The following is a 15,837-nucleotide window of genomic DNA, read 5'->3' as shown; positions in this document are numbered from 1 at the left end:
ACCCTGACATCTGGAAGAATCTTTCTTCTACTCCTACGTATGGGATATTGAGGACAAAGTGGTGAACAAGGCAGACGAACTCCTGTCCTCCTGAACTTAGAGACCAGTAGAAACACTAAGAGAAATCCCGTAAATCAGTAGAGGTAGTCTCACACAAAAGGACATAATGAGCCCAAAAGGGGTGTGGCCAGGGATGTGGTAAAAGAAGCCTCCCGAAGGAAGGGGCTGTGCAAATTAAGATCCTAAAGGTGGAAAACACAAAAACAAAAAACAACCCTGCTATTAAAGGAGGGCACTATAGGCCAGTCACTTTTCACCTACACTATGAGTTCCCAAAACAAATCTAGCTCTCCTTTCCCCCTCTCTGCTTAATGGCTGTTTCTTTCAATATCCCTTTTTACAGGGCTTAATAAATAGATTTTAGAAAAAGAAATCCCAAGACTTACATGTAGAAGCTAAAACTATAAAACTTGCACAAGAAACATAGGTAAGAGCAACTGCTCTGTGGAACAGAGGGAAGCAGCATATAGTTCAAGCTTTAAAAAATCTAAACTTAGGGCCCCCTCAGAAAGTCCAGTTGGTCGCGTCTGAGTTTATGTTCCTTGACGTCTATACAAAATGCCATCACCTGCACCTAAATGGAGATTCATTTGTAAATCTTCATGAGCCTGGATTAGGTAGGCAATGACTTGTTAAACATTACACCAAAAGCACACGCAACACAAAAAAAACCCAGATAACTCAAACATGACCAAAATTAAAAACTTTTGTGTTTTAAAAGACACCATTAAGAAACTGAAAAAGCAACCTACACAGAATGGAAGATATAATTTACAAATCATAAATCTTCTAAGAAACTTGTATCTAAAACATACAAGGAACTATTATTACAACTCAGTAATAAAAAACAATAGCCCAGCTTTTAAATGAGCAAAGGGTCTACCCTCAATATTTTTCCAAATAAAGAGGTACAAATGATCGATAAGCACACACACATAAAAAAATGCTCCCAATCTTTTCATTAGAGAAACCAAGTTAGAAACACAATAAGGTGCCCCTTCATACCCAACAGGATGGCTAAAATAAAGAGACACAATAACAAGTGTTGATAAGCATGTTGAAAAATTGGAACCCTCATAAGCGTTTCTCTAGTGACTTTGAACAACTAGTCTGGTGGTTTCTCAAAAGATTAAAGAGAGTTCCCACATGACCCAGCAGTTGTACTCCTAGACAACTGAAAACATATGTTCACACAAAAATTTGAACATGATGTTCACAACAGCACTGAACAAAATAGCCCGAAAGTGGAAACAACCCAAATGTCCATCAATGGATAAACTAATGAATGGATAAACAAATGTATTATCCACAGTTGAATATTATCTGGCGATAAAACGGAACACTAAGTATTGATACACGATACAACATGTATGAACTTTGAAAACTTACGCTAAATAAAAGAGGCAGGCACGGAAGACCACATATTATATGATTCCATTTGTATGAACGGTCCACAACAGGCAAATCTATACAACAGTAAGTAGACTAGTGGTTGCCTAGGTCTTTGAGAGGAGTCCCAGGGTGGTGCTGTAGGCTAAGCACCAGACCACAAAGCCAGTTTGAATCTCAAGGTCGGTAGTTCAAACTCACCAGTCACTCCTTGGAAACCCTATACAGGGTTTGCTATGAATTGGAACCAAACTCAACAGACTTGACGACAACACTAAACGTCTCTGAGAAGGAGTCCTAGTGGCAGAGCGGTCTAGCTCACTGAAAGGTCGCTGGCTAGAACTCACCAGCCACTCGGCAGGAGAAACAAGTGGCAAGTCTGCATTATTAAATGATTGTTGCTGTAAAGTGCCACAGCCATGGAAAACCCAGTAGGCAGTTCTACTCTGTCCTATAGGGTCAGTTATGAGCTGTAACAGACCCAATGACACCCAGCTTAGTTTTGACTTAGGGGCTGAGGGACTTGGGGGTTGGAAGGTGATGGCTAACGCATACAGGGTTTCTTTTGGGGGGATGATAAAAATGTTCTAAAACTGACTGTGGTGATGGTTTGCCCAAGTCTGTGAGATACTAAAAACCACTAAATTGTGCACTATTGGGTAAATTATGTAGTATGTGAACTATATCTCTAAAAATATTTAAACAAAACAAACCAAGCAACAACAAAACCAACCAAGAGTTGAGACGGGGAAGATCATTTCAGCCAAAGAATGCTATTCTAACAAAACTACCTGTGTCCTAACAAGAGGGCCATGGTGGAGAGCTCAGGTGGGGCACTGCTGGTTTCTGGCTGGACCATCCCCTCAGTGCCTGGAACGTCCTTGTGCCCAGTGTGCACCTGGATCTACCTGCATGCGGGCAAGATCAGTTGGTGTACGAGCACACAGTTCCCTGTGGTACAGCAAGGCTGCAGTGAAGCAACAGGTCCAACCACCTTAAAATTTACCACAGGGCCACTCTGGTCTAGCTGGTCTCCTCTGTGTGTATGCTCCCCAACATCCATACAAAAAACATCATACGCACATTGTAGGAAATCCTTTAATTTGCTAAAGGATTTGTGTTCAATCTAAGTGTTTTCTCTTTGCTGTTGGGTACCAGCCAAACATACAAATGGGTGCGGCACAAAATGCTCAGAAGCCGTCTGAGATCTCTAGAGCCCCACTCTTCTGGGGTGGAGTACACACGGGGTGTGCTCACTTCTGGGTCTTCTGGAAAGCTCTGCCACACTGTAGGCAGAACTTCCATTCCACGTGCCCGAAGTTGTAGCCCAACAATCCAAACCCTCAAATCCTGGCATGTCAAGGTATTATGGAACAAGGCAAGGCCTATGGGACAGGCACAGAAGGAAGAAGAGCAGCCTGGGAGTAACAACATCTGAAAACGTTGGCAAAAGGGAGCCCTCTCTTACAGTGTACTAAGGTCCACTCACAGGAATCTGGTTAGAAATTGACTTCGGAAATGCCAGCCACTGAGAAGCCACTCTGACACACATGGGGTCACCAAAGGCTGCAGTCCACTCGATGACAACTAGCATTGGTGGCAAGTGTCACTAACATTTGAATATGGGCCAGTTTACAACAGCAACAGATTTAAGCTGTACTGAAGAGTAGCGGCCCTCAGATGGCATGGCCTTGGCTTTATTTTAATGGGGCACTTTGAATCAGTCCTGTAGGAGGAGCACTACAAGTCTGAATCAACTTGACAGCAGTGAGGTTTGGTTTTTTTCAAGTCACTTAAACTTTAAGTTCAGATTGATCATTATTTGACCTCTTGATTTACAACCTGAGCTTGATCAAGTTGTGGGGGCCACAGGTGCCAGACTACATCGTGGGCTGGCCAATGGAAGAGGCCAGTGTCACCAAGTCCTGAACTCCGTGAGCACGTGAAGGCCGCTCTCTTATTTTATCCTGGGAAGCAACTTCACTCATTTCCATATACCCATCTTGACCCTCCACAATAGCTTCTTTGTTACTGTCAATCTGAAAATGAACCTTGAAGGCTTCCTTTCCGTGGTGGGGCCTTCCCACAATGCAGGGTGAGGCCCTGATAGGATGGGTGGTGGAGAGTTACCAGCACCCAAGGGCAGCTGCTGTCCTGTCCACTTGTGGCCATGGGGCTCCTTAGCATTGCTGAGTGGGGGTCAGCACACGTGTGCTTCGTCCTACTTTCAGGCATGGCACTCCAGTCAGCACTGTGGCCCCAATGATGTGGTCAGGGAAGAAGAGCTGTGCACTGCCCTTCACAATGGAGACCCCAGGGGGTGCACACAGCTGCTAATAGAAAGGTTGGAGGCTTGAGTCCCCCCGCCACCCCCAGAGAGGCCTAGGAAGAAGGGCCTGCCAATCTACCTCCAAAAACCCAGCCACTGAAAACCCTACAGCACACAGTTCTACTCAGACACACACGGGGCCACCAGGAGTTAAGACTTGACTTACAGCAGCTGGTTTTTACCTTCACAACTATCACCAAGTCAGTAAATCCATTTTCTGCCTTTATGTTACTCAGACTCTCATCAGGGTGAACAAAGGGATGGTCTTATGTGTCAGAAAGCATTATGGAATAGGCTGCTGAGCATCCTGAAATGACAACGAAGCCCAAGGAGAGTGCTTACACCCAACCTTTCCCATGAGCTGTTCTGTGAGGAAAACAACACATAAATAACATTTACTCTGTAGACTGATTACTACAAAAGCCAATCTGGAAACAAGGAACCATACATGCCTGGAAACAGCCACCTGAACACTGACATCCCCAGGTTCTTCCAATGTAGAAGCTATCTTCAGCAAAAAACACTTTGGAATGAAAAGGAATGGGCTGAATCACCTGGCTAGAAATGGATTCCTTGTCCTTTTAGTAAACCTCTTTTGTTGCTGAATGCTATGGGATCTCACTTGTGGTGATCCCATATGTTAGAGAGTCAAACCGCTCCACAGGATTTCCAAGGCTGTCCTGGTGTGGCGCTGTAAAGATAAGCAATGGAATGCTTAACCACTAGGTCCAATGTTCAAACCTACCAGCCGTTCCTTAGAAACCCAATGCAGGGTTGTTATGAGTCAGAACTAACTCCACACACTTAATAACAACAACAATCTTTATGAAAGCAGACTGACTGATCTTTCTCCCAGAGTGGCTGCTGGGTTTGAACCACAGACCTTTTGGTTAGCAGTCCAGTGCTTACCCATGCCACCAGGGATCCTCTAATAGACCTCCCTAAATAAAGGTCTATCTGAACAGAAGATTTTAAGGGTGGCTTGGGAAGACAAAGCATTATAATGAAATGTTCAAAGACCTGGAGTTTGAGAGTCAAAAGAGAAAGGGAAGTATTTCTCAAGCTGGAAGAGCTGAAGAAAAAAAATCCAAGCTTTGAGTGGCAATACTGAAAGATCCCATGGGCAAAATACTGAATGATGCTGGAAACACCAAAAGAAGGAAGGAATACACAAGGATCATGGCACCAAAAAGAACTGGTCAATATTCAACCATCTAAGGACACAGCATATGATCAAAAACCAATAGTACTGAAGGAAGAAGTCCAAGCTGCACTAAAGGCATTGGTGAAAAACAAGGTTCCAGGAATTAACAGAATACAAATGGAATTTTTCAAGACACTAATGCAGCGCTGGAGGTGGCTCACTAGTGTTAACCAAAAAAATTTGGAGCATAACTCCCTGGCCAATCAAATGTAGGAGATCCACAGTGCCCACTCCAAGAAAGGTGATCCTACAGAATTCAAAAATCATCACACAATATCATTAATGTCACATGAAAGTAAAAGTTGAAGATAATTAAAAAGAGACTGTAGTAGTACCTCAACAGGGTGCTGCCAGAAGTTCAAACTGGATTCAAAAGAGGACATGAACAAAGGATATCACTGCTGACATCAGATAGATCTTGGCTAAAAGCAGAAAATAGCAGAAATATGTTTACTTGTGTAAACTCAATTGCGTGGGTCATAATAAATTATGGATAACACTGAGGAGAATGGAAATTACAGAACACTTAATGTGCACATGTAGAATCTGCACATAGACCGAGAGAGAATTGTTGGAACAGAACAAAGATTACTGTGTGACTTAAAATCAGGAAAGGTGTGCACAAGGGTTGTACCCTTTACCATGCCTTTTCAATCTGTACACTGAGCAAAAACATCTGAGAAGCTAGACTGTGTGAAGAACGAACGCACAGGAAGATTGGAGGGAGACTCCTTAATCCCTGGATATGCAGATGACACAACCTTGCTTGCTGGAAATGATGAAGACTTGAAGCACTCACTAATAAAGACTACAAGCCTTCAATGTGGATTACACCTCAACATAAATAAAACAAAATTCCTCACATAAGTGGGCCAATAAGTAAGCAAAATCATTATAAATTAAGATTGAAATTGCCAAGGATTTCATTTTACTTAAAGCCACAATTAGCACTCATAGAAGGAGCAGTCAGGAAATCAAACATATTACATTGGGCAAATCTGTTGTAAAGACCTCATTAAAGCGAAGGTGTCATTTTTAGGACTAAGGTGCTTCTGACTCAAGTCATGGCATTTTCAATAGCTTCCTATGCGTGTTAATGCTGAACAATGAATAAGGAAGATGGAAGAATTGGTGCCAATGAATTACTCTGTTATAGTGAAGAATATTAACTATATCATGGATTGCCTGAAGAATGACTTTTCTGTGTCTGAAGAAGTACAGCCAGAATGTTCCTTAGATGTGAGGATGGTGAGAATACTACGGACATGGTATCAGGAGGGACCAGTCCTTGGAGATGGACATCATGCTTGGTAAAGTGAAGTAAAAGGTCAGTGAAAAAAAAGCAGCGTGCACCAATGAGAAGGATTAACACAGTGTTTGCAACAACGAACCCCAACATAGGAATGATTGGTAGGGTGGTACAGGACCTGGCAAGGTGCAGTTCTACTGTATACAGACTGGGTCATTATGCATAGGGACAGATTCATCAGCATCTAACAACATGAAGTCTATAATCACTAAGTGCACTTGATTCATCAAACTGTGCTCTGACTTGATCCAAATCAAGTTCAGCTCTGAGTCTAAAGCACGTCAGACTAGTCTGTCTGGAGGACCAAGGTTTACCTTTGACTCCACACAAATGATGTGGGATTTTCTTTGCAAGGAGACAACAGTATATTAAAATACATGCCAGAGTCACAGGAAACACACAGATCAGAGAAGGGCCTGTAAGGTAGGCTTTACTCCACTTACAACCAACCAGGGAAGTATCCTTTTTGGAAAACAATGCAGACAGATGCTTGATGGTGTTCTTTGTGGACTAGAACAAGTTAGTCCTGATTTTCTAACCTGTTTCCTTAGATTTTCTGTGATGCTACAGGATAAGCACTGCTAAACACAAGGTCAGAGGTTCAAACCCACCAGCCACTCCTAGGATCTCTGTGAGTCGGAAGTAACTTGATAGAACAACAATAACTGCTACTACTTTATTTTGCAATTCTTATTTTTTTTTTTTTTCTTCCCATAAAGCAAGTGGCAGCTAGTCACACTGACAGATTCTGCCTTCATGCTTTCCTTCCCAGGTGAATTCAGTGGAGCCCTGAGAGAGCAAGGCTGGCCCAGACCACCTGTGCTGTAATCACGTTACTGGATGAGGGAAAAACAACTGTCTTACAGCAGTGGCTCTTAACCAGGTGAAATCTGTTCTCCAAAGAACACCTGGAGATGTCTGAAGACATTTTTGATTGTCACAATATTGTGGGGGGTGGGGGGGGAGTGTGCTACTGGCATATAATGAATAGGGCTGTCTTCAGGCCTGCTAAATATCCTACAGAGCACAGGAAAGACCCTCACAACAAGAAATTATTTGGTCCAAAATGTCAATAGTGCCGAGATTAAGAAACATTGATTTAGGGCACCCCCACCCCCCTGTGCCAAGAAATCCTCATAAAAGGAGTACTGGACTGCGAACTCCAAGGTTGGCAGTTCAAACCTATCAGCTGCTCATTAGAAACACTATACAGGGTTGCTGTGAGTTGGAACTGACTCAAAGCACACAACAACAACAACTGAGTGAGGGCAGTGGTGGTTCAGTGGAAGAATTCTCATCATCTTCCATTTGGAAGATGCCAGTTCAATTTCCAGCCAATGCATCCCAATTGTGACTACTACCATTGTGGCTACCAGTGGAGCTCCCCAAGAAGTCTGAGGAAGAAAGGCCTGGTGATCTACTTCGGAAAAATCAGCTACTGAAAACCCTGTGGATCACAATGGTTTGATCTACAACTGATTATAGTGCAGGACTGGCTAGCATTTTGTTCCATTACAGATGAGGTCACCATGAGTTGAGGTCACCACGAATTGGGGGCCAACTCAACAGCAGTTTACAACAATAGTTGGATCACTTTTAAGGAGTAATTATTAACACATGTAGCGACTAGCACCTTTCTTTCATTTCTGCCATTTCTGACAGATTTAAAAGAAGAGGAAACAGCTCAAGAAAGAATATAAAGGTTCTTCAGAGCAAATGGGAGAATGTGATTCTTGTTGTTATATACTATTAAGTTGGTTCCAACCCAGAGCCACCCTGCAAAGGGTTTCCAAGAGCAGCAGGTGAACTGAAATGTTAAGAATACTGAATGCTGCTTTCTTATCTTATGCTGTTAATACTCCTAAGAAGAAGATGTATACAAGAGGACTTCAAAAAGTTCATGGAAAATGAAATGAAAAGATAATGGAATTTTTCCACAAACTTTTTGAAGCCCCCTTGTATAGCTCTATTTACTATTTTATAGCTCTATTTTAGTCACGAGGAAATCGAGGCTTAATGCCATTACTAGAGAACTGGGTATTCAGATGCGATAAAAAAAAAAATACAACAGCAGCTCATGGCTCACAAGCAGATTTCATCCTCCTTGTTCTGAGACGGAGAGGAAGACCAAGCAAGAGGGTGTTGCCAATGAAGGGAAACCAGAGAGGTGGAACCGAGGAAGACTGAAGAATGTTATACCCATACTTTCTAACTCTGGTATCACCCAAGAAGCTTCTTCTTTCAACCAACATTATGACCCCAAATACAGTGAGGGGAAGAATTAGCAACCAATTGTTAATTAAATGTCTGCTTCAACAGATGTCTGAAACCAGAGGGCAGAGACCGTCCCTGCAGAAATGTGTTTGAGGTCACCACGTCTCTCTAAGCCAGGTAGACAGAATTTTCAAGAATGATGCTGGGAGATGTGCCCCCACTTTGGAAGAGCCCAATTTTGAAGTGCTTAGAATGAAGTTTCCTAAAAAAGGTTTGGTCAGCTGAGGTGTTCTTGTGGGACTGCGTCACAGACCAAGTTCTCAGTGTCTCCTTTCCTTGCTATCTCAGAGGTGGTATCTTTACCTCTTTGAGAGAGCCACTAAAGAAGGTGGGGACTTCAATAGTTACAAAGCGACTGTAGAAGTAGGTGACAGAGTGAGGTCACTGGACCTTACTGTGCCCACTCCTTCGGCCTCTCGGACACTCAATAAAATGCTTTGGCCCCCCTCTCCTGCAAAAAAAAAAAAGGGTGGTGGTGTGTTTGTGTGTGTATGTGTGTTTGTGTATGTATAGAAACTATCTTCTTGTTTCAGGACCCAAACAATCATATGTAGTTTAACCATTATGACTCTCTTCTTGAGCCAACATTCTCTGAAACTGTGGAGTAGCCCAGCATATGGCCCAGTGGACTTGATGACTCAGTGTAGAAACTGTTGACTGTCGTAGTTAGCTCTACTTTCCAGGCGGAGGAATGTAAACGTTCTTCCACCCATGCCTCACCCTTCAGAGGGAGGCAAGAGTGGGCAAGGCATGGAATGTGAAATGGCCCATGATTGTATGAAGTACTCCACCCACCTCATTAAATTTTATCTTTGTAGAGTTTTCCTTTAGAATTTTGAACATGTGGTATCACTTCCCTCAGGAGAACTCTGTCTTCACACCCACTGTGATATGAGCATGCTGAAGATTGTGTGGGGAGCGGGTGGGCTGTAGCCTGAAACATCCTGATAACCACAACACTACAGACAACTTCCTGGGGTGGCGCTGTGGGCTAATGCGTCAGACTGCAAAGTCGTTTCAACTGCAAGGTCGTTGGTTCAAGCTCGCCAGATTCTCCTCAGAAACCCTATACAGGGTCGCTATGGTTCGGAATTGACTCAACAGTACATAACAACAACAACAACAACAGGCAACTTCATCAGACTCGGTGCCCTCACTCCAAATTTTGAGCAATAGGCCAGTCAGTCTGTGGCTACAATGGCGACACAGAAGCAATCAAACTAATACAAATATGGCAATACCTAAAAAAGTAATGAAAAATAAACTTCCCTCTGACATGCACAGCATCTCCATCGCCCATCCTCACCCCTCCTCCCATAATTGAAAAGGAACAAGGGAGGGAAAGGAGCACAGGAGATGTCTGGTAGACAAGCTACAGCTGGTACTGCACCAGAGGGACCCTGAACCACTGAGCTGTTGGAATAGGCTTCTCACAGACAAGGCTCTTCTGACATGATACAGCCATGTCCGCAAGAGTTTCAAGATGCACTTTGTAATCAGGGTCATACGCAGCCAGACTCAAATGAGCTACGGAAACATGGCTATAGCTAATGATGCAGCAGCAGACTCCACTTCTCAAAGGTGAGGTTATGCACATGGATTCTGGGAAAATGCCTATGTCTTCGCCTGAATCTTCAAACTATGGGGGATGGCAGACATAGTAGGTAAAAGACATGGGCTCCTCCACCAGCACTCCCTGCTTCCATATTAAAAGTCTTTCCTTACCAGACATCGTATGCATCACCGTGGACTCATAAAGCCACACAATACACCAAAAAACACCTGTAGAGCCATTTCCCACAGGCATGCTGGGGTAATGTGCATACTGCTAAATCTCTGGCCAACTCCCAAATGATGGCTAGTTTTTACATATTAAGGAACTCTGGTAACAACTGGAATGGAAGATACATGTTTATTAAGTCAAGGAGAAATATCCAGTATAAAGTTAGAACATTTTAAGATTTTCCCCACCAAATAACAACTCTTATCTGTTCTATCACTTAAAATAAAGACAGACGGTTATTCAACTAAATTCCGGCTAAGCAGTGTCACAACAAATCACATCTAACTAATAAAGTTTCTAGAAACACTCTAGTTGGCCAAAACCCTGTGCCTTTTCTGTTTTCTGAGCAACACTTCAAGTTAATTTCATAGTGAGATCAGCTGTCGGTGTAACTAAAATGTGCATATGCTAGGACCTCAGATGACCTGAGACGGAGGAAGGGGATCATAGAAACTGCAGTAAGTCTTAAGAAGAGCTCCCCAACTACACACGACTGCCCAAGCTCCTACTCATCCCCTTCAGCTCCAGAGCAGGGGTTGGAACCTTGGCAGTGGAAGTCAGCTCACAAGAGATGAGAGTCTTGTAAGGTTTTACCTTTGTGTAGCTTTTTTTTCCCCCTAAAAAGGATATTTTGTGATATGTGATAACTTCTTGTTGTTATGTGCCGTGGAGTCGGTTCTGACTCATAGAGACCCTGCATAAGGTTTCCAAGGCTATAAATCTTTATAGGAGCAGAACAATTGGTAGTTTCGAACTGCAGACTGTGAGATTAGCAGCCCGATTAGTAACTACTATGCTACCAGAGTATACGTGTACAAAGTTCATGTTTTAGGATGTATAAAGTTTTATTGGAACACAGCCGTGTTGATTCTTTCATGGACTGTCTATGGACGCTTTCACAATATAACAAAGTGGAGCAGCTATGACAGAGACCCAGTCACCTGAAACATTAAGTATCTGGCCCTTTACAGCAAAGGTTTGCTGGACCCTGTCCTAAAATACAGCAAGCCTGTATGGAAACTGCCTCTGCCCTGTCTGTGTATGTGTTCAAATGTCACTGTCTCTGAGGGGTTTTTCCCTATCACTCTATCTAGAGGAATCCAGTCCCAACTTCACTCTGTACATATTGAACTTCATAGCTCTTATCTGAAATTGCCTTGTTCATGTGTTTTTAAAAGGTCTTTCCAGAGGAATGCAAGATTCCTGAAGGCAAACCCTTGTTTGCCACATCCACTGTGGCATCCAAATGTGTGTGTTTGGTACCAGCTTCAGGCCCTCATTCTGTGAGGTCAGGCTGGAGACTGCCCACTCTTTGGCTTGTGGGAATAAAACAAGCAGCCCAATCAAACCTGTTACACTTCTCAACGGCTTTAAGAACTTCCAACAGCTAACTGGAGCTGTAAGTTAAGAACAGAATGTGTTTTCCACCAAAAGGAAAGGGGGAAAAAACAGGGTCTACCACCCCTCACAGCTTCTGGACATTGAGTGACAGCTAAGAACCTGCTTTGATTCTCCTTCAGCCTCCATCTGTCCACTGCCTGAGCAGAAGGCTGACATTTCCCTGGTATTCAGCCACCGTTAAAATATAACCTAGTGCCTATAAATAGAAATGTCTTTTAAATAGTAATTAAAAATAACAGTCTGGCATTTGAAAGTTCCTATAAACAAAAACATAAGACATGAAATAAACAACAGTTGCAGCCTTTGATCTTATGTTCAGGTGGGTAAAGAGCTACTGGGTGTTTTTTCTCTGGATTTTGCATTTAAACTCCTGATTCTATGGGGTATGAGATAAAATTGTTGTTAACAGTGCCTTGGAAACCCTCCTCAGGGTCACTATGAGTGGGAACTAATTCAGTGGCACTTAACAACAACAATTAACCCAATGTATCCAAAATAATATCATTTCAACATTGTAAATCAACAGAACGTATTAATGATTTACTTTACATTCCTTAAAAAAAAAATACAGACTTCAATATCCATTGTGCCTTTTACACTTTGAACACATCTGCATTCGAAATATAGCTACATTTCAAGTACTCTATAGCAGACACTTGGGGCTAATAGCTACCATATTGCACTGCACATCTCTGCAAGGATCGGTTATTTAATCAAGTCAAAGTTTCTTGCATTTGAAGAGTTTATGTAAGTTTTTCTCTCTGACTGCTCTCTTCCTAAATATTTAAGTATATATTATTCATCTAGCTATATTAAATATATGACTAAATACGTTAAATTATCTATTACTCATATTAGGATTCATACTGCATTCTTCACAATATGCTGAAAAGTATTAAGGGCCACATCATACTGCATTCCCACAAGCATGCAATTTTACTTTTCAAACCACGGTTTGAACTAGATTTAGTTTTCATTTCCTTTACATATGGCTTCTTTCCTGTCCTAACTGAATGCAACCAAGAAGTTCTGACATATGTGAGCCAAGATTACTTAATGTGCAACAGAACCGCACCATCACTGGTGCATGAGAGGGCATGCCCGTCCACATTTACCAATTAAAACTTCAGGCACTGGACACAGATTTTGGAAACACTGTACCCCGGTTGCCGCAACTATAAGACCTCAAAGTACTAAGTGCCATGGCCTACGTTCCCTGCTGAAGCAAACAAAACCAGGGAAGCACTTTATACTTTGCTTGAATACAAGTCCTTCTGTACTTGTAGGCAAGTAAAGAAGGGGAGAGTTTGCTAATGGAAATAGGAGCTTCAGCAGTTGGACCTGCAAGTCCCTACTGCATTCTTCTCCAAAAGGAAAGTGTTGCCATTTAAGCTGAGGGCACCCCAGTTACCTCTGCATCCTGCTCGGGGAGATGGTATGTCTGCTGGAGGCTTTGCAGGGTATATGGGTGCAGAGTCTTCTGCTCTAAGAGACGTTCCAGAAGTAAGACCAGCTGGTCTGGGAGAAGCTAAGGGTAAAAACAAACAGACTGTAAAAATGCGATTCAGCTTACAGGACATTAAACACAAACAAAGATGGCACCTGGGTGGTTTCAGCATGTCTGAAACACGAAGACTGGAGAAATGACTCTTGTAAGACCTCTTACAAGAGTCAGTTCACTGTTTACTAAGGCTTACTGTCTGAATCCCAGAGACATTTCACTCTGGGGTCCCAGTAAGTCCTATTTTCCATTTCAGAGTAGATAAAAATTGTGCTTAGCTTAAACTAACCATTACCATTGTTAGAACACTTCCATTATGGCATGCATATTCCAAAAGACGTACGTTAGCTTAGATAAACTAAGAACAAAGAAGCCACCTGATTTTAGGCAAACACATGGGAACTGAACAGAAAAAAGGAGTGTTTAAATTTGCTTGTCTACCATATAAACCCTGGAAAAGTGCCTGCTGCAAACCCAAGAAAAAGAGCACTTAACGAAACAAGAATTATGTCTTATAACCCTTTCATTATAGAAACTGTTCCTTTAAAAAAAATTTTTTTAAATCGTTATAGACAAAACACACATACACAAGGTCACAAAGTAAGGGTGAAGAGAATTTTTTATATGAAAGAAAAATAAAACAAACCATTTTGTGCTTGACAAGCAATTATCTATGAAATTACAAGAACCTAAAAGTCATCTGTCTTATTTATGAAAGTCCCACAATGCTGACATCAGCACCTAGTACAGAGGCACATTCAAACCATTAACAGGAAGAAAAATCTCAGTTTCGATACACCTTATAGGAAATGAAAAATAATTGTTCTAAAAATCAAAGTTTTTAAAATTACAGTGATAAACTCCACTAGTTAGCTATGTTCAGCTTCTATCAACTAACAGAATAGTAGTAAGAACAATTGAATTTTAATCTGTTTTATGTTACTCTACAGTACACTTGGTTTCTTTCCCTACCTCACTTCACCTTTCTCTCTCAAGTGTGCACTCCGTCAGCCCTTCCTTCTTACTCCCTTCCCTGACAGGTAAGCACACTTTTCAACAATGTGCATGTAGAGAAGTCAGGTAGACGGCACGTACAACATTCACTATGTAGTTCTACAGCTTTCTCACCTCATCCTTCTAAATTCTAAGGAAACCCCCTCTTCCATAGACACAGACATGGCTGCACATGGCTTAGTTCTTGGGTGCATCTATTTCACAGAGAGTCCTGGTGTGTCACTGTGGGTTCATGCACTGAACTGCAAGGTTGGTATGAACAGCAAGGTTGGCAGTTTAAGCTCACCAGTCGCTCTTGACTTGACTTTAACAACAACAACAACCCACTTCTAAGTCAGGCTGTGGCTTCCACAGTAGGAAACAAAGTGACAGGAGAAACAAAAGGTGCTTCAGCAAAAAATACAGGGTTACAAAGATCACTTAACCTGGGCGGCTCACTGTCGTTACTGCGTGCTGCTGATGCCGATTCATAGAGACCCTGTATAGAGTTTTCAAGAGCAGCTGAAAGGTTAAGAACTGCTGCCCTTTTGGTTACCAGTCCAGTGCTTATTCTATAATGCACGTGAGGCTTTATACAGGGGTTCAACGAATTACCGACAATTTCCTTTTACTAGAACTCGTGTGCCTCTAACCTTCTTTGCTGTGGTTGTAAAATGCTATCGAGTCAGTTATGACTCATAGCAACGCTGTATAGGGTTTCTGAGGAGCGTCTGGTGGGTTTGAACTGCTGATCTTGTAGTTCAAGTCGACCTTGCAGTCCAGTGTTTATCCTGTAGCACCACACCAGGACTTCTAACAATTTGGCCCCTTTTGATGAAAAGTTAGTGTTTGGGTCAAAGCTTTGGGCTTCTTGCTATTTACATGCCGTCGAGTCGATTCTGACTCATCGTGACCCTGTATAGGGTTTCCAAAGAGCAGCTGCTTGGTTTTAATTGCTGACTTGGCAGTTAGCAATTCAGTCCTTTATCCTACTGTGCCACACCAGATCTCCAAGTTGCTTCAAAAAATATCAAATAACTACAAGTAACAACAACAAAAAGTTTATCATTTTCTAGTTTCAGATACATGCGGCTAGGATTCTGCCATGTTTAATAAAACAGGCTACACCTCCAGGGACCCTCTTTCTTCGTCTGGCATTCCCAGTGGTGGCTGGCAGAGGGAGGGCTGCGATCCACCCTGAAGAACACCTTACTGGGAAGCAGAGAAGAAACCTCTCCTTTCTTATTGACTTCTCCTATCATGACTCCATCTTGACATTCTCAGCCTGGCTGACTGGCAGCAAAGCCAGCCAGCCATCCTGTCCATAGCTGCTTTCTCCTGCTCTTCCTTCCCTTCTCTCGTCCAGGGCAGGCCTCTCCACAACCTGGTGCCCACACCTCCCACTTCTTCTAAGACCACTCCCCAAAGTGCCTTCTTGCACTAGAACCATCTTTAGGTGCCTCCCCTGCCCCATATGCACGCATGGCTCCCCCACAACCTAGCCTGAGCACCCCCTGCTGTGGACACAGCACTGTGGAGGGCACTGCACCAGGTAGAATGGCTTCCAGTATCCCAGCCAGCCCATGTGGGAGCA

At 42.7% G+C, this 15,837-nt stretch overlaps 1 protein-coding gene across 2 annotated transcripts in view; it reads right to left on the bottom strand.

The window, feature by feature from the left end:
* The window catches only part of LOC102830995 (chromosome unknown open reading frame, human C9orf3), a 541,746-nt gene that overhangs the window by 15,458 nt on the left and 510,451 nt on the right, over positions 1 to 15,837 (bottom strand). For both annotated transcript variants that reach the window (XM_006867634.1, XM_006867635.1), the window contains one exon: positions 13,161 to 13,277. In XM_006867634.1, the coding sequence (XP_006867696.1) occupies positions 13,161 to 13,277 (117 nt within the window). The remainder of the gene's footprint in view (positions 1 to 13,160; positions 13,278 to 15,837) is intronic.

The sequence above is a fragment of the Chrysochloris asiatica genome, unplaced genomic scaffold, assembly GCF_000296735.1.
Source record: "Chrysochloris asiatica unplaced genomic scaffold, ChrAsi1.0 scaffold00107, whole genome shotgun sequence".
Classification (NCBI taxonomy): domain Eukaryota; kingdom Metazoa; phylum Chordata; class Mammalia; order Afrosoricida; family Chrysochloridae; genus Chrysochloris; species Chrysochloris asiatica.
Note: the sequence above shows the minus strand (reverse complement) of the source record. Positions and strands in the feature narration are given on the sequence as shown.